At 40.0% G+C, this 19859-nt stretch overlaps 1 protein-coding gene across 13 annotated transcripts in view; it reads left to right on the forward strand.

Moving 5' to 3' along the window:
* Window positions 1-285: 285 nt before the first annotated feature.
* Window positions 286-19859, forward strand: part of NECTIN3 (nectin cell adhesion molecule 3) — a 129806-nt gene continuing 110232 nt past the window's right edge. For 5 of the 13 annotated variants that reach the window (XR_010118631.1, XR_008653479.2, XR_008653480.2 and 2 more), the window contains exon 1: window positions 286-537. Coding sequence is in view for 9 of the 13 variants with exons in the window: in XM_063630649.1 (XP_063486719.1) it covers window positions 344-537 (194 nt within the window). In the remaining 4 variants the exon portion in view is untranslated. Of the gene's footprint in view, window positions 538-1983; window positions 2733-3239; window positions 3371-5621; window positions 5667-7670; window positions 7759-19859 lie in introns of those variants that run through there. The other 8 variants (XR_008653478.2, XM_055259316.2, XM_055259320.2 and 5 more) reach the window with 7 other exon arrangements.

A 19859-nucleotide genomic window follows, 5' to 3' on the forward strand; every position in this document is an offset into this window, starting at 1 on the left:
TCTTGGAGATGTGGAGCCATCAGGGAAAACCTGGGGGAATGAAATTGGCTAGTGATATTAAAATTTTGGTTGTTTAACATTTAACTGAGTCTCAACAACGTGTTAAAGTGCTATCTAAACAGATAATTAGCTAGTGGCTGCGCAGTGGGCTGTCTAAATTTAGCAGTTAAATTAGGTTTAGGGAATGCGAATATAGGAAAAGAAATTTTCTCAAGGGAAATGGTGGTGTCAGCACAGCTGAGGAATGTCACAATAGCTACATTTTGTCAATTATGATCATCATCAGGGGAGCTCCCAGAGCGATGCAGGACAAGGTTTATTCATAAGTGCATCTTGAGGATAGATGATAGAAAGCCTTGGCTGCAGGAGACAAGCTTACAGGGGACCACAGAGGCAGACAGGCACAGGGAGGGAGGGAAGAGGAAAGGGCTGGAGGGAAAAAGGCACTAGACCGAGCGCTGGGAGACTGGAAGGGAGGCAGAAGTTAAGAAAGAAAAAAGAGGTGGGCAGGGTGACGAATGGCTTGCAGCCTTGGAGGTGAGTAAAGCCTTGTAATCCAGCGGGCGGAAGGTGGGAAGACCCTATTGACTGAAAGCCGAGGACAGCGTGGTCTTGGCCGCAAGCATGCATTAGTTTAGCTGCGACAGGCTAATTTCTGGGCGGCTGATCCTTGTTCAGCTTTCCTGTTACTGGAACACATTTATGGCTACCTCGTGGAGATCACAGGACCTACATAAAATTAATAGTGTCAGGCCTGAGGACTGGTGTCCTCCGCCTTCAATTCGCCCCCTACGCCGGACAGTCCAAATTGTCCACCCTCCTACTCCCCCCGCGGAACCGATGTGGCAGTGGCTTCAAGGTCAAGCCGCCGGTACTGTGAGAGGCGGGAGGATGGAGAGGGCAGGGCGGGCAGCCACCTGGGGTAAGCGAGGGTCGTGGTGGACCACAGACGCTCTTCTTATACGGGCAAATGTTTAATACTTCCCGAGGTCGCTTCTCTGCGATCAAAGGAAAACAGGCAAGAAAATAAAACTACACATACGAACATGCAAATGAAACAAAACCAAAGACAAACACCAACGCACTCGTTGGGGGAAATCCATGGCCTCCTGTTGCCAGTCGCCCGGCGCGGAAAGTGGACAGCCCAGCGGCCAGTGAGAAGCAAGAGCAAGAAAGCAAACCTTCTGAGACCCCTCTCCTCGCCCAGCTCCGCCGACCGTTCTACAAAGCCGCCCTCCCAAAGAGCAGGAAAAACGCCTGTGCAAACGTGCCTTGGCGAGCGGGGGATAAGTGGGCTGGGAAGAAGGGAGGGATTCGGAGAGCACAGCTGTCCCGAGGAACAGGAAGGAGGAGAAAGTCTCTCCCTTCAGTCCCCCGCGCCCCAGCGAGGAGGAAGATTACTAGTCCAGCAGGCTGCGTCCAGCTTCCTACACAGGAACCTTTAGCATGGGCAACGGAAGGGCAGCCCCCTCCTGGCTTCTCCTCCCCAACCTCCTCGTCCCAGGTCCCCGCCACAGGGAGAGCGCCGCCCGTGAGAGGCGAGGGCCGAGCGTGTTGGTCCAGCAGCCCTCGCCTCAGTCGGCGCCGGGGCCTCAGTGGACCCGCGAGGGGTGGAGTGGGCGAGACCATTGGAAAGGCAGGGAAGGGGGGGGAAACCAGGCAGGAACGAGGGGCGGGGCCGACTAACCTATTCCAGATTTTCCTGTCCTTTTTAAATCTCTGCTTTGGGAGAAACCCCGTTATCAAAGTGGATGAAAAGAGTATTTTTTTTTTTTTTGAAAGGGGAGGAGCATGTGTAGGAGGGCGGGGTGGGAGGAGACAGGGCTTGCGCCCGGGGATCAGACGGGAGCTGGAGTTGCGCGGGGAGGGCGGGCGAGTCGGGCGCCAGCTCTGAGGGTCGGTTTCTTTTCCCCCTCTCGCGTGGGGCGGGGTGGTGCGTTCCGAGTTCCCAGGAGTTCGAGGCGGGCGGGTGCCGGGGGGAGGGGAGTGGCGGCGGCGGCGGCGGGCGGCTCCCGCCTCAGCCTCGGCAGTGGCGTCGGCGACGGCGGTGTCGAGGCAGCCGCCACCGCTCGCCCGAGTGTCAGCCGGCAGCGACGGCGCTAGAGCTGGGAGCTGGGGACACGCGCGCCGGACCTTCCACAGCCTCCGCCCAGAGCCTGAGGCGCCGGGGCCGGGGAAGCCGGGGGGCGGGCGGGCGAGCGGGCCGGGGGGGAGGGTGGGGGATGGCGCGGACCCCGCGGCGGTCCCCGCTGTGTCCTGGAGGCGGCAAAGCACAACTTTCCTCCGCTTCTCTCCTCGGAGCCGGGATCCTGCTGCAGCCCCCGACGCCACCTCTGCTGCTGCTGCTCTTCCCGCTGCTGCTCTTCTCCAGGCTCTGTGGTAGGTGAACCTCGGCGGCCGGCGTGGGCTGAGGGAGCCGCCACTGAGGGTGCGGGCGCCGCGGCCGGCTCCGTCAGCCGTTCTCCAGGGCAGCGAGGCGGTTGGCTGTGCGAGCGAGTGCCGAGGACTTTGGCTGGAAACTTTTCGCCGCGCTCGGGGCGAGGCCCTGGAAGGGCCGGGCCAGCGAATGCTGCGCCGGCGGCCCGCTCCCCTCCCCCGCGGCCGCGCGGGTCGCTGTGCGGATGGCCGAGGGTTGGCGATGGTGCTTCGTGCGCCGAACTCCGGGTTTGCTCCGGGGACCGTTACTTCCTCGCTCATTCCCTGGGAACCCTCGTGGGTTAAGGTGCCGGGATGTACGTTTGCCGCTTTCTTTTTTTCCCGGTGAAACTTGAGCTGTGAGCGCAGAAACCCTGGGGACCGGAGCCCGATGGAATGAAGCCTCCGGGTCCACTTCTCATGGCCTTCCACCCTGGAGAAGGCACCATTTTAGCCCACCCAGCCGCAGAATCCCCTACAGCTAGTTTTCTTCTGTCTTGTGCCCCCTCCCCCGGCTCTGCCCTGGCAGCTTCTGGATCTCTCTAGATTGACCCTCGTCCCTGCCTTCCAGCTTGTGGGACGTCTCTCACACTGCCCGTGCTTATTTTACCAACCCCCAGAAACAAGATTTACGCGTTAAATACCTGATTTCATGGACTGTGTGCCCCGGCTGTTCTAACCAAAACAGTCACGCGCCTGTTTCCCATCTCTTCCCTCGTGTTATGTTACTGTTTTCCTGTCATATTTGGGAGTTAGTCTCTGAGTTTTGTTCCCAGGTATGCCAGACTAGAAGCCTGCTTATTAAGGATCGTGCTAAAAAAAAAAAAAAAAAAAAAAAAAGTCTGCCTCATGCAAGAGAATGGGAGGCAGTGATTTGGGAAAATAAGGACACCAGTCTTTGGTGGGAGGAGGAGTATCAGAACACTGCGAGACCTTATGTATTTGAGGGCTCTTGGTAAGAAAAGTAGAGGGGCAGAACTTAAGCTTGCTCAAAGATTGGTTTTCAGTATTTCATAAAACCGTAAACTGAAGTTTTACTAGTATTTGTTAAAAGGAGAGATGTGTGCAAATTTCTTGGATAGTGTGATTTAGGAGGAGGAGAATCCTGTTACACGGTAGGTGAGTCAGGTAGTTGGTTATGAGGGAAGCAAAGTTTGCATGATGGGATTGAGTGTCTCTTCTGGGCTGAGAATTTCCACTAACAGTTTACCACCACGTTTCCAGCACTGTAATGAAATCTGATTTACACAGAGTATAGTATGATAAATGGAATGTTAGTAATTGTACGCTGTTTGTGTATGCCGACTCCCCAGATACTTGGTTCCAAGGCAAAGTTCTTAATGCTATACCTTTTTAAATTGATTCCGGTCTAGATTGAATTTGTGTGCTGTTCTATTCCATGAAGGAGAATTGGGGATGTTGCTTACAGTTGAGTGAGAGGACAGTTGGAGGGGACCTTACCAGTTTACTATCCTGACTTTGTTTATGTTGAGGACTGAGAATATACCTCCACAGAGGCAGATCTAGTTAGGCAAAGCTCTGTGGAAGACTGAAGCCAGGTAATATGCATAGCTGATGCAGGAATTATTTACATGATAATTTTTTTTTTTTTTTTTTTTGAGATGGAGTCTCGCTCTGTCACCCAGGCTGGAGTGCAGTGGCGCAATCTCGGCTCACTGCAAGCTCCACCTCCCGAGTTCACGCCATTCTCCTGTCTCAGCCTCTCCGAGTAGCTGGGACTACAGGCGCCCGCCACCACGCCCGGCTAATTTTTTTTTTTGTATTTTTAGTAGAGACGGGGTTTCACCGTGGTCTCGATCTACTGACCTCGTGATCCGCCCGCCTCGGCCTCCCAAAGTGCTGGGATTACAAGCGTGAGCCACTACATGATAATTTTTTAGTGGTTGTGAAAATGAATTGTTGATTACTTTTTGAAGGAACACATTGGGTTTCACATGGAAGAAGAAAACAGTTTTTAAAAATCTCAACGTAGCATTGGAAGGACTTGATTTTTAATTCCGAGCTTAAAAACTTAAGCAGTGTAGGCAAATGGACTGTGTTTTAGAGCAGGTGTAGTGTTTAGAGTCAACTCTTCTTGTTATAGAGGTAGACACTAGTTTTGTGTTCCTGTGTGCTACTCATTTAAATAGCTTCCTTTTTTGGCTTATAGTGTTATAACACCCCAATTTGTGAACCGTTATGACGAGTTTTTTCCATCAACCTTTATTTTGGAATTAAGTCTTTGAATAGGGCGCAGTTGTTGTGACTTATGGAAGCTTAGTGGTATGGAAGCAAAATTTTCTTCAAGTAAGCTGTTAGTCTAACAAGTTGTTGATTTAACTACTGTTTTAGTTAATAGAGTTGTAATGACATTCATAGTACTGCTTACAAGGTTTGGCATGTAGTTAATATTTGCGTGGAGCCAGTTTTAGAGTTGAAAAGATTTTTAAGCTTTAAAAAGATGACTGTAGCTGATGATCTGTTGATGAGAATGCTTTACTTATTTTTATGACATATAGATTTTTCCTTTTGCTGCTATTTTTGATATTTTGATATGTTTGATATATAGCGTGGCCTTAACTTTATCGTGTTAATTTAACTGTTAAAAATATCCATCAAAACTGGTGGACCTGATATTCTGAAGGCTATAAAAATGTTTATATAAGACTTGCTGGCTGTCTGTTTTGGGGGTGTGCATTATCTTATTTGGAGAACTGAACTTTTAAAATGAGAGTTTTACAGGTAGTCAAATTGCCAGATTTTTTTTTGTTTTTAAGCCTTAGAAATTCCTAGGTATAAGTGTCAAGGGGACTGGGCTTACATCATCATCTGACTTGATAAACGTCATTTAATTATGAAATTCTAAGTTTATGATGGCAATAATCAATTCATAGATGGTTAGATTTATCTCACTTTTACTTCCCACAGTTTTTTTTTGGGACATAGAGAATATTATCATGGGTATGGTAATGATGAATAACAAGATAGACTGACCTTTGTAAGGTCCCATTTGGCTCTGGGATTCTATGCCTCTTTCCATTTTCAGCAAGGCTTCATCTTAAGATGGATGTTTAAAAGAGCACAGAAAAGAAGATCTGATATGATATGGAACTTCTAAAAGCACTTTGACTACTCGATAGGCACTTGGGAACATAACACACGCATAAGACAGAGTCCTGGCTTCAAGATGCTTATAACTTCGGATTCGACCTAAAGGAAACATGATTGTAGAACAGTTTGGTGTTTGTGAGGTATTTTGATTTGCCCAGAAATGGGACACGTACCCCCACTAGGTAAAGACTTATGAATGTGCAGTGAAAAAAACAGTCACTTTTAAAAAATCATTTGGGTTAGATCATATTGAGATGTCTTCTTCCTTCCTTCCCTGCCCTTCCCTCCCTTCCTCCCTTTCTCTTTCTCTCTCTAGCTGTAAATCATTGGCAGGTTATTTAACTTTGGAAACTTGAAGTTTCTCTTGTTTTAAAAAGAGATAACATTACTACCTTGCTGATAAAGATCTTGTGAGAATTAAATGACAGAATAGAATAAAACACTTAGGAGAGTGCATGAAATATAGTAGAACTCAAACGTTAGCATTTTATTATATTGCACAACATAAACTAACCAGGCTGGTATTGGTGATTCTTAAATTCTACACCGATGTGCTGAATAATTGAGTTTTCAAATTGACTTGCTGTATTTGTACTTTACATCTATATAGTGAGTCTTAGCCCAGTGATCTTCAAATATTTGTTTAATTTACTTTATATAAATATACAGATGATGAGTGTTCAGAATATTAGAATATAGTCAAAATAATTCAGTTGTATAATTGTATGGAAACTAGTTGACTATTCCCTTAATGATGTCCACTACATTTTAAGATTTGGCAGTTCCATAAGGTCACTTAGAATGTTAGTGATTATGCTGAAGATAGGAATTGGAAAAGGGACTCACAGTTTGCTTCTGCTTTAAGTTACTGATGGTATCAGTTGGGGTCTATAGTACATATTGCCTGCATGAGTCTTTCTGCATCCTAAACAGATATTTTTGGAAAGTAACCCAAATTTAGAAGCAAGCAGAAAGATCAAATCTTCCTTTCTTGCAGTTATCTACAACATCAGAAATAAGAATTGGAAAAGCTGGGCAATTGTGTGTATTATATGTATTTACCTTGTTTATGTCTCATACTTAACATCTATTTACAATTTAGTAATTTGGCAATTCTGATGTATGTTCTGTATGTGTATAGTTAAGGGATAAAACTTGTGGGTTATTGTTAATTACTTGAAAATTATTGAAGGGAAGCTGGTTATGAAAATCCTTGTTAAAAGAGAGCATTTTGACATTCTGTAACTTAACCCTTAAAAATTAGTGAGTAAATAATACATTGCTATAACATATTATGTAATCTATGAAAATCTTCATAAAAATTGACAAGCACTACATGGTTTGCAGTAGATGAGACAGTTAATAATTACTATTAATATGTAAATGTAGGTTAAAAATCAAATAACCGTTAAGTCAATAATGAAACTTTAAAGACAATTTTGTGTACCGTGCACACAGATCCAAAAATCTGAGCACCATTAATCTGTCATAGGCTTGATTACTTCATGTACTTTTGTCTAAAATGGTCTTTAAATTGTTGAATCTATATTCTTTACTGAATTTTATAAAATTTATGCTTTTTATTTATTAGAATAAACTCTGATATAGTTTAATCATTTATTTAAAATCTGATGTGAGGCCAGGCACAGTGGCTCATGCCTGTAATCCCAGCACTTTCGGAGGCTGATCACTTCAGGGTGGATCACTTTGGGTCAGGAGTTTGAGACCAGCCTGGCCAACATGGCGAAACCCCATCTTTACCAAAAATACAAAAATTAGCTGGGCATGGTGGCAGAAGCCTGTAATCCCAGCTACTCGGGAGGCTGAGGCAGGCTAATTGCTTGAACCCCAGGGGGAGGAGGCTGCAGTGAACTGTGACTGCACCATTGTACTCCAGCCTGGGTGACAGAGCGAGACTCTCATCTCAAAAAAAAAAAAAAAAAAAATCTGAAACTTTATTAAGGGTAGCTTCAAGGTTTTTTCTTAAAAGAGTTACTAATTATAATGTAACTTATCAATTACAAATTTTTAATGAGGCCTGCCTCCTATGAGTCTAGATATAGCCATATTACAGGTACTATAGTTATTTTAGAAAGGATATTATATACTTGTATTTTGAATTTTACTTGTTTTCTTTAGTATAGCATCCAGCAGATTGTTTTTCTTGCAAGACTACTGACTGCCCACCATTCATTCTGCTAAATAAGATGAGTAGGGAAGACCTGTTGCATTGTGAGTAGATACTCATAAACTGAAATGTGAGTCATGTGTAAAAAACTTTGGTTTCAACTTTAATGGGTAAAAAAAAAAAAAAAAAAAGATCAAACTTGTTCTTACTTTAAATAGGTTGGCTGTTGGACCCAGTAGAGGCCCTTTAGGCTCTCAGCCCAGGTTTTATCATAAGAAATAAAATAACAGAAAAAGGGAGTGGGGCTGTAAATAGCTATTCTCAAATAGCCAGAGCCTGCAAAGAGAGGATGTGTGAGTTAAAATCATAGTTACTAGGGAATCTTTTTTGACGCAATGTGGCCAGGCCCCACTATGGACTTACTAGATCAACAATTTTTGTAAGACAGGTGAGGTGTGGAGTCCAGGGATTGGGACATTTGTATTTTGAAAGACAACATCAGATAATTCTTTCTTCTCTTGACAAGTGCTATTTATTATAGCATTTTCATTTACGATTTGACCAAATATTATCAATCTTCTGAAAGAAATGTGCTTCACTGTTTTGTTCACTGTTTGTATTCCCATGTGCTTGGCATGTAGTAGGCACTCATATTTATTTCAAGAGTTTGATGGCGAAATCAAGGTTAGTCCAAACCAGCACGTTTTAATAGAAATTTAATGCAAGCCATGTAATCTCAAGTTTTCTTGAAGCCACATTTAAAAAGCAAAGAAGAAATAGGTGAAATTAATCTTATTTTATTTAACACAATGTAACCAAAATATCATTTCAGCATGCAATTGTTATTAAAAATTGAGATATTTTACATTTTCTTTCATAATAATTTTTTGAAATCCAGTAGATATATTATACTTATAGATCATTTCAGTTTGGACTAGCCACATTTAATGCACTTCGTAGTCAACTGTGATGTTCCTGGTGGCCACCAGTTTGGATAGTTCAGGTCCAAATCTTTAATTGTCTCTAAAGTGGATTATGCCCTTTTGTGGTCTTTACCCATAAGGCCTAGAATGACATTGCTCTTCCTACCTAATCAAATTCTGAAGGGCTTGGTTTAAGATTGACTTTCTCCAGGAAGGCTTCCCTCACCACTTCTTGCATACAGTGAGCATGCAATTCTGCTTTCATTTTTTTCATGCTTTCAGGTTTAGAACAGTCTTTGTTAAAGTGTTTCTGTGAAACACTAGTCTCAGAAGGTAGGTTTTTGGAAGAAAAAGTACCATGGTTTAATACATTTGGGAATAGGAAAAGCTAATGATATACCCCCTCATGGAAAGTTACAATGTGAATTAATTTGTTAATGGTCTAAGAAATTCTTCAGTAAAATATCCCGTTTAACAAACTAAAAAAATTCTTGGGTGTAATATATATTATGTTGCAGAAGCTATGTTATGCAGAACACACTATAGGAATATATTCTTAAAGAGATTTGTACTCTTGATGATTAGAAAAGGTTGATAGACTTAAAGATGTTACTTGAGATAGTTCTCCACTGATTTTTCCTTTTTAAAAAATTCTTTTTTCTCTCTTCAGTTCTATTTCCCATTGCCTCACCCATTTTGAATTTGAGATGTTTGCAGAATTGACTTTCTACGAGAATAGTAGTCTTCTGCTTTGTTATTTCAAAATCAGCTGTATATTATTTACCTGTTTAGCCTAAGCAGCTTCTATGAGATGTATCGTACTTTATATATGACACATCTGACTCTGGAACTCAGTTTTATGAATGAAGTGGGTAAATTTAAAATAGTCTATTTTGTAATGGAAGTATGCTAATATGAAACTATGCAGGGCTAGGACTTCAACTAAGTGTCTGAGAACATTATAATGTCAAGCGTGTGCTTGACTCTTCTGTTGCTTCAATTCAGAAGAAAAAAATATTAATGAAATGCTAGTATTGGTAAACTGTAGTAAAATCAGTTTAATATAGTAACTGTGTGAATTATTCATGATAGACATTGCTATTACTGAAAATCTTAGGCCCTAGTTTTTGAAGATTATTAATAAGATTTCTAATTTAGTTGTAGCTAGATTCTTAAAGTACTCAGCAATTATGGTGGCTATTTTGAAACTGTGCTTTGCTTATCAAGCTTGTTTTTCATGTAAAAGGATCTGGGCATTGATATATTTTATTTGTAGTTAATAGTAAAAATGTTTAAATGTCCTTTCATTATAGAGTCAGATTCCCTACTAATTTGATTTAGAGATAATCATTCATGGCTATACATTTAATTTAATACTAAGCCTGACAATAAACTGCCTAGTTTTTAAAACCTGCTTAGAGATACCCTACCTACTTTATTTTAAATGCGAAATAAAAAAGTCCTTCTCTATTGCTTTAATTTTTTGGAGGAGAATCAAGTGGAAGAAGGCATATAGCTAACAGCTCTATACTTCTTTAAGGCACAGGGCTAAAACATGATAGCAGCATTTCTCACTAAATCATAAGCCTGCTTATGTTAATGGCTACTGCAGTCACTCTAAAACTCTGCATTTCTGCTTGTTAAATTTAAAGGAAGTAAAAAATTACTGCCAACACGATCTTTGAGAAACATGCAAATAATACAGTTGTATTTAATGTCAACTTTTATAGTAGTTTCCCCATTCCTATAAACACTTCTGAGGTTATATGATTATCTTGATGCAGTTTTTCTGCCTAGTGCATATTAAAAGCACAGTGAACTTCAATATTGAAATAATAGTAAGGGAATTTCTGTTCTTTTTCAAGGTGTTGCATTGTTTATTGTTGTATACTAGTACAGTGCCAAAGGATTTATAGTTTTTTTTCTTTTAAACTGGTATAGACCCTACAGTTGACTGATTTTGAATAACAAAAAGGCATATCAAGTTTAGAATTAGTAATACTAATTAGCAGGAAATAAGACTATCTAGATTATTGACATTCTTTTCTGTACTTAAGAAAATAAAATTAAGAAATTATGTTTGCAGTTTTCAATGAGAAAAGATTTTCAACTTCTGGATTCTTAAAGTACTCAGCAATTATGGTGGCTATTTTGAAACTACATTGTTTATCAAGCTTGTTTTTCATGTAAAACGATCTGGGCATTGGTATATTTTCATTATATTTATAGTTAATAGTAAAAATGTTTAAATATATAAGTAGCTGGTGAAATTTGTATTTGGCATCCCCCAAAGCCCTTTTTCCTTCAGAAGCTTTAATCCTGACAGCATCTCTTGAAATATAAAACACATTTGAAGTTCCCCAAGAAAAATACATGGTTTTCTTTGAGGATACTACTGTTGCTTTGCTGCCCTCTACAGTCAATTAAAATAGTCACTCTAGATTTTTCTCCCTTCATGTACTTAGAATACTTTTTCCGTGACCTGTGTATGAGCTTTATATTTCAGGAATGGGTTAAGTAATATTTACTGTTACAGAAGTAAAGTTTAGTCACAGTTGATCTATATCTGTCATGCAAAAAAAAAAAAAAAAAAGGACTTAAGAGATTTGAGCAAGGGATAAATTGGGGACTATTGAGCAACAACCATGTGATAGGGAGTATAAAGGATACTACGGTGGAATGAGGCATGTTGGCGCTCTAAAGCTTATGAACTCATTAGTACGATTAATGGCATGCTTATATATAAAATGACATTTGTAACAACATGCCAAGTGATATAATATAGTTTACAAAAATATTATTAAGGGCTGGAAGAATTAAAAATGAGACTTTTGAGCTATGTCTTCAAGAGTTCAGACAGATAAAACGGTGGTTTTAAACATATTTAAAACAAAGCAGGCTGGGTGCGGTGGCTCACGCCTGTAATCCCTGAGAGGCTGAGGCAGGAGGATTGTTTGAGCCCATTTCTTTGAGACCAGCCTGGGCAACATAGTGAGACCTCGTCTCTACCAAAAAATAAATAAATAAATAAATAAATAAGCCAGGCATGGTGGAGTCCACCTGTAGTAGCAACTACTCAGGAGGCTAAGGTGGGAGAATTGCTTGAGCCCGGAAGGTTGAGGCTGTAGTGAGCTAAGATTTTGCCTCAGCATTCCATCCTGGACAACAGGGCAAGACTGTCTCACCATAAAAACAAAAAACAAAACAAAACAACAAAAAAAACCACAACCCTACAAAGCATCTGTTATGTAGAAAGGACTCTGCTAGGCTCCTTGGAGTCTTTGCCCTTAAGAAATGTAAAACTTAATTGTCAGGAGATTGGAATGAAAGATGTCTTTCTCTCTCTGTGTGTGTGTGTGTGTGTGTGTGTATTAACCCAGTTACTTCTCTGCCTGTTTCCTTCCCCTGTTAAATTGGCTAAATACTTTCTTCACAGAATTGCTGTGAAATTAAATTGCAATAAAGTGCTATGTAAATACAACAAACAATACAGTGAACAAAAATGACTTGTCTTATGTTAGAAATTTAAACAAAGTATTGTCGGATTATAGAAAGAGGACCAATTTAGAGATGGAAGAAGACTTAGAGGAGCTAATTTTCTAGCTGAATCTTGAAGGAATAGCTTAGATTTCCGTTTGTGAGGGAAGGTCAATGAAAAAGAGGGCATTCCAACTTAAAAAGACTACTGAGATGAGGACTCTAGAAGGAATTAGTGTTCCCATGTGACTCAAGCATGAACTTTATGGAGGGAAGTCATGGATTTTTAAATACTTTGCTGAGGAGATTAGACTGTGGTAGCCACTGAGGAGCTTTTGAAGGCAGGTAACTGTTGAGTCCATCCATGACTTGATAGATTGTATAGCTCTGGCAGAAATGTAAAAAATATATTGGAGCTATGACAGACAAGTGAAGGTGACAACCATTGTGATGTTCCATGGAAAGAGAGGATTACAGAGATAAATGGCAATTTTGCAAAGGGATTTGAAGGGAGGCTTGGATCTGAGAAGTAGATGATATGGTGTTTGGATATCATTGTGGGTGAGGAAGGAGGAGTTAGATACGAACCAACTTGGAATAACTAGGAAAGGATGATGAGAGGATTGATTAATCAATCCAGTAAGGTTTCACATGCATTTGTGGTGCACTTTTGAGCTGTAGCTGGAAATTTGTGAGAGGTGGGGATAGGAGGGTGAGGTACGAGGGGTAGGAGGTAGGTTGTGAAACTGGGAATTATCAGGATTGAGGTATTTGCATTGGATGAGCTGTTTCAGAGAGAGAAGGGAACACAGGCAGAAGAGAGAGAGGGAGAGAAGAAACAGAAAAGTGGAGAGAGGGAAGGGAATAGTGGATGGGGCCAGAAATTTTTTTTTGATTGAGGTATTTTGATTGGATAAGCTATCAGAGGGAGGGAGAGAGGAGAAAAATAATGGTAAAGGAAAAATCTTAGTTGATAAATGAATACATTTAGTAGAGGTAAGGGCATTCGTGACTCAGTAATTTTAGTAAAAGTGGTTAGGAGAAAAATGTCACATCTTAAAGCAGAGGTCTCCAACTTTTTTGGCACCAAGGACCGGTTTTGTGGAAGACAGTTTTCCCATGGACTGGGGTTAGGGGCAGTGGATGGTTTTGGGATGATTGAAGTGCATTACATTTATTGTGTAGTTTATTTCTATTATTATTCGATTGTAATATATAATGAAATAATTATACAATTCACCATAAGGTAGAATCAGGGGGAGCCCAGAGCTTGTTTTCCTGCAACTAGACAGTCCCGTCTGGGGGTGATGGGAGATAGTGACAGATCATCAGGCGTTAGATTCTCTTAAGGAGTGCACAACATAGATCCCTCACATGTGCAGTTCTCAGTAGGGTTCGTACTCCTATGAGAATCTAATACTGCTGCTGATCTGATAGGAGGCAGAGCTCAGGTGGTAATACAAGCGATGGGGAGCAGTTGTAAATACAGATGAGAGATGGGGAGTGGCTGGTAAATACAGATGAAGCTTCACTTGCTTGCCCACCACTCACTTTCTGCTGTGCAGTCCAGTTCCTGACAGGCCAGACTCGTACGGGGGTTGGAGACCCCTGTCTTAAAGGATTAAGAAATGACGGGATAGTGAAGAAGGAGAGTAGGGACAACTTTTGGGAAAGAAAGAAAAGAGAAAAAAGAGTAATTTGTGAGGGAAGAAGACTATGTCAGTTGTTATGGACTGAAAGTTTGTGTTCCCCTCCCCCCCCAATCCATATGTTGAGCTCCCAACCTTCAATATGATGGTATTGGGGGCATAGGGCCTTTGGGAAGTAATTAGGTTTAGATGAAGTCAGGAGGGTAGAGCCTCATGATGTGATTAGTGTCCTTATAAGAAGAGGAAGACACTAGAGCTGTTTCTGTCCATCATGCAAGGATGTAGCAGAAAAGCAGGCATCTGCATGCCCCGAAGAGGGCTATCACCAGGAACCTGATAATGCTGGCACCCTTGTCTCAGACTTCCATGCTCCAGAGCTGTAACAAAGACTGTAAGCCAGCTAGTCTATGGTATTTTGTTACAGCAGCCCAAGCCAAGACATCAGTCAAGGTTTTATTCACAAACATCAGAAACTTGACCCCATGGTTAAAAGACAGTTTTTTGAAAGATATTGGATGCTTCAGGCATGGAAATCAAGAACTGAAAGAAGGTAGGCATCTAGAACTATATCCAGAACCATAGCTAAGATAGTATATTGTGGGCAGTTTGTCAAGGTCATTACCTGCTCTCTCCTGGACGCTGGATATTATAGCCTTGCCTCTGACACTGGCATTGCTGCTCATAGAAACTGGATGTTGTTGTTGCCATAGCCCAAGAAAATATATTGTCCACAGTGTCCACTAAAGAAAGTTGAAAAACTTTTTTTAAAAAATTTAATTTATATGATGAGACTTCTGTGTCTTTGGGAGAGAAGCAGGAGAAGCTCATTGATACGGCAAGGTCCAGGAAAAGCGATAAGTGGAAACATTAAAAACACAGATGAGAGACGCTAGTATTAGAAATGGAAGACACTTCTTTCTACTAGGTAGGGAAGAGAAAATGATAGGCGAAGATGTTGAGACACTTCTAGGTGTGAGAGAGGGAAGTTACAAAAAGGTTTTGTTCTTTAGCGATTTAAGTGATAAACTTTTAGAATGAGTGTGGAGTGATATTGGGACTTAGGATAGAACCTGTAGTGAAAAATGGAATAAGACATCAACTAAGAATGAATGAAAAGAGTCAGTATTGAAGGCATGAATTAGCATAACATGAACTTGTGAAACGTGAAAATTGGTGTGGAGGCAGTAGTAAGTTTATGTTCTGTGGATGTTAATATTTAATTGAGCACTAGGTCTACCAGAGACTATTCTAGGTACTGTGAAAGACTAGCCGATAAGGAACAAAATGTGTTCTGGGAACCACTTGTGTTTATGTGTGGAAAGAAGTAGAATAGAGTCAGACTGAGTGCTTTTTGAATGTGATGTGATAGGGTGTCTGAAAGTTTGAGAACAGGGGTGATATAAGGAAGGTAGGATTTAAGAAATACAGATATTATTGAGGCCTAAAGTAGGGTTGTAATGGTAGAAATGGAAGGGAAAGTTTTAGAAACGAGATAATTAAAAGGTAAAATAATACCTCTTAATAATTCTAGGATATAAGAAATGGAGGAAAATCAGTGGAGTTTTCAGACAGATGGGAAAATATTGTAAAGGTTATTGAATGGAAGATTGATGTAGGAATTAGATGTTGCATACATGGAAGTGTGGGCTGCCATAACAAAATACCACAAACTGGGTGGCTTAAAACAGCATAAATTTATTCTCTCACAGTTCTGGAGCCTGGAAGTCTGAAATCAAGGTGTAAGCAAGGCCATGTTTCCTTTGAAACTCTGGATAGAATCCTTCCTTTCTTCTTCTGCCTAGTTTCTGGTTGTGGCTGTCTCTCTTTAGTGTTTCTTGGCCTACTGCTGCATTACTACAATCTCTGATCTGTTGTCACATGACATTTTCCCTGTATGTCTCACTAGGACAAAAGTCATATCGGATTAAGGGCTACCCCACTCAAGTATGACCACATCTTAATTTACATCTTAAATACATCTGTGGACACTCTATTTCCAAATAAGTTCACATTAACAGACATTAGAGGTGAGGGCTTCAACACACAATTCAGCTTGTAATACAGGGATGATGATTTTTGTTTTGACTGTGTAAGCTGTGAGATTTTAGGCTTGATTAAAGTCAAAGTGCCAGTTAAATGCAGCATTTGAGGATGTGAGGTATGAGGTGGTTTGAATGAAACTTGAGAGAGACTCATTAAATACTAAAACTTTTAAATTGACATATACATCAGAAAAATACATACATAAATGTGGAGTTGGATGAACTGTTAAAATGTGAGGATATTCCTGAAACCATGTTCCTGGTCAAAAAATAAAACATTACCAGACTCCAGAAGTCCTTCTCATACTCCTCAGTCACAAATCCTTTTCTCTCAACCACAATTCTGACTTCTAGCACCACACATTAGTTTTTCCTGTTTTTGAACTTTGTAATACTTCTTTGCTTACACTGTGAGATTCATCCATGTTGTTGCATGTAGCAGTATTTTTTTTTTTTACCACTGTACAGTATTTTGTTCCATGACTGTTCCATAATTTATCAGTTTTAATGTTGGATAGACATTTGGGTTATTTTCACTTTGAGGCTTTTATGAATGGTACTGCTGTGAACATCATTGTGCCTGTTTCTGGTGGTGGTATTGCTGGTTCATATTATGCATATTTTTGTTGGAATAATTTTCCAAAGTGCTTATAACAATTCATACTCCCACCAATAATGTTTGAGAGTTTCAATTGCTCTACATTCTCACCAGTCCTTTGTAATATCAGTATTTTTCTTTTAACCATTCTGGTCAGCATGTAATGGTGATTGTGATTTTAATTTGTAATTCCTTAATGATTGAGATTAAGATTATGGGCCATTTGAATATCCTCGTTTGTGAAGTGCCTGTTCATTCTTTTTCCTTTTTATTCAGTTAGGTTGTCTTTCATCTTTTTATGGGTTCCTAGGAATTGTTTATATTTGCTAAACATGAACCCTTTATTAATTATATGTATTGCACATATCTTCTACTCTGGCCATTTCACTCTATGAATGGTTTCTGTTGATAAAAAGCGGTTCCTGAATATCTATCTGTGTAGTCAAAACCAGTCTTTTTCTTTCCAATTAATTTGTTGTGTTTTTGTTTAGGAAATCTTTCTCTAGTACACCATCATGAAATTTTTTTCCCCTGGAATATTATTTGCCTTTACTAATTGTCTTTACTAATTGCCTTTACTATTTGCCTTTACATCTAAAATTTATTTTTGTGATTATATAAGATAGGGTTCATATTTTTTCCCCCATTTACTATTTAGTCAGCCATCACCATTTATGGAAAAGACTCTCTGCTGTGCACTGCTGGCTTTATCATAAATCAAGTAAGCATATATGCCTGGAGTTTTTTGGACTCTGTTCCAGTGGTCCATTTTTCTATCTCTGTACAAGTATCATAATGTCTCATTATAGCTTTTTAATAGATCCTCATATTGGTTGGAGTAAGCTCACCTATTCAGGTTTATTGTACTTAGTCTTGTTCCTTTTTCCTTTCCACATAAATTTTAGTGGCAGTTTATTAATTTTCATAAAAAGCCTGCAGGAATTTTAGTGGCAGTTCATTAAATTTATATGGATTAATGTGGGGCTAGATTTGGCATCTTTCTAATGCTGAGTCTTCCAATCCATGAACCTGGTTTATCTATTTATTGAGGTTTTCCTTAAATAAAATCTTCTGGTTTGTTCTGTGTGTAGACGTCTTATATAACTATAAATTTTAGATTAAATTTAATCTAATTTTAATTATAGATTTATTTCAAGTTATTTGGCTTTTTGATGTTATTATAAATAATATTTATAAAATGTTTTCTCATTGTGGCATGTAAAATGCAATCCATTTTGGTACTGTGACCTTATGTAAAGAGACCTTGCTTAATTTCACTTATTTCTAATACTTTGTGGAATCTTTTAGATTTGCCATCTATGATGAAGAAGGCCTGTTTCTTTTCAATGATTGTATTGTTTTTCCTTTCCTTTGCCTTATTGCACTGGCTAGGACATCCAGTGTGATATTAAAGCGGTGACTATAAGTATTGTTACATGTGTAATCTCAGAGGTAAAAGTGTTCAGCATTTCAAAATTAAGTATAATTTTTTTGTAGCGTTTTAAAAAAATAGAAGACGCCAGGCCGGGTGCTGTGCTTCACGCCTGTAATCCCAGCACTTTGGGAGACCAAGGCTGGCGTATCACTGGAGGTCAGGAGTTCATGACCAGCCTGGCCAACATGACGAAATCCTGTCTCTACTAAAAATACAAAAATAGCCTGGTGTGGTGGTGCACACCTGTAATCCCAGCTACTTGGGAGGCTGAGGCAGGATAATCACTTTGAACCCAGGAGGTGGAGGTTGCAGTGAGCAGAGATTGTGCCACTGCACTCCAGCCTGAGCAACAGAGCGAGACTCTGTCTCAAAAAAAAAAGAAAGAAAACAGCCTTTTAAAAATTTATTTTAATTTTAATTTTTTTTTAATTTTTATTTTGAGACAGAGTCTTGTTCTGTTGCCCAGGCTGGAGTGCAATGGCATGGTCCCAGCTCACTGCACCTTCCGCCTCCAGGTTCAAGTGATTCTCCTGCCTCAGTCTCCTGAGTAGCTAGGATTACAGGCGCCCACCACCATGCTTGGCAAATTTTTGTATTTTTAGTAGAGATGGCGTTTCACCATGTTGGGCAGGCTTGTCTTGAACTCCTGACCTCAAGCAATCTACCCTCCTCAGCCTCCCAAAGTGTTGGGATTATAGATGTGAGCCACTGTGCCTGGCAGAAGAAGCCTTTTCCTCAGGTTAGGGAGGTAATATAGTTTGGATGATTCTGCCAAGCCTCATGTTGAAATTTGATCCTCAGGGTTGGAGGTGGGGTCTGTTGGAAGGTGTTTGTGTTGCAGGGCAGATCCCCTCATGAATAGAGTAATGCCCTCCCTGGGGTGGTAGAGGGAGAAGAGTGAGTTCTCACTCATATTAATTCCTGCAGAGCTGTTTGTTAAAAAGAGTCTGGCACCTCCTCTCTAGCTTTGTTGCTTCCCATTGCCATGTGATCTCTGTACAACCCAGCTGTCCTTTGCCTTCTGCCGTGCCAAAAGTGTCCTAAGACTCTCTTCAGATACCCAGACCTAAAATTTTTCAGGTATCAGAATTGTGAGTTAAATAAACCTTTTTTCTTTATAAATTACCCAGTCTCAGGTATTCCTTCATTGCAACACAAAATGGACTAAAACAGGAAGTTTCTTTCTGTTCCCATTTTTTCTAAGAATTTTTATCGTGACTGGGTACTTAATTTTATCAAATGTTTTATCTTAAAGTTGAGGATATGATTTTTCCCCCATTTTTTTAATAATGTGGTAAATTACATTTCTATGGGCCCAACATGCTTCTGCTATACAACTCTACTGATGGTGAATTACATTTATAAAAACATTAAACCATTATTGTGTTTCTGGAGTAATCTCAGTTTGGTTTTGATGAATATATCCTTTATTATATCACTGGATTCTATTTGCTATTTTATTTTCTTTCCACATATGTGTATGAATTGCATTGGCCCAAATTTTTTCTTTCTTAAAATGCTTTTGCAACGTTTTGGTGTCAAGGCTGTGCTGGACTCATTAAAAAGCTGGAAAGTGTTCATCTTGTTTTTGGTCTTGTGTAAGAGTTTAAGATTGATAATTTTTTCTTTGTTTTGCAGAATTCATCTGGGCATGTAGTTTTCTTTTTAAGGGAAGGATTTTTAATTACAGATTTAACATTTTAATAATTATAGTACTAGTCAGATTGATTGTGTCATTTTGGCACTTAGCATTTTTGTAGGAATTTGTCAACACGCTTTCAAATCTTCTGACAAAAAAATTGTTCATAATATTTTCTTATTGTCTTTTTAATGCTTGGAGGATAGGTAGTGATGCCCTATGTTTTCATTTCTTATGTTAGTATTTTGTGCCTTTTCTCATTTTCTGGATCAGTCTTTCCAAGAGATCTTCAATTTTATTATACTTTTCAAAGAACCCACTTTTGGTTCATTGTTGATTCTATTTTATGTTTGTTTCTATTTCATTATTTTCTTTTCTATCTTATTTTCTTCTACTTATTTTTATTTGGAGAGGGGCTTATTTCTTATTCTCTTTCTCATTC

This window comes from Symphalangus syndactylus, chromosome 21, assembly GCF_028878055.3.
Source record: "Symphalangus syndactylus isolate Jambi chromosome 21, NHGRI_mSymSyn1-v2.1_pri, whole genome shotgun sequence".
Classification (NCBI taxonomy): Eukaryota; Metazoa; Chordata; class Mammalia; order Primates; family Hylobatidae; genus Symphalangus; species Symphalangus syndactylus.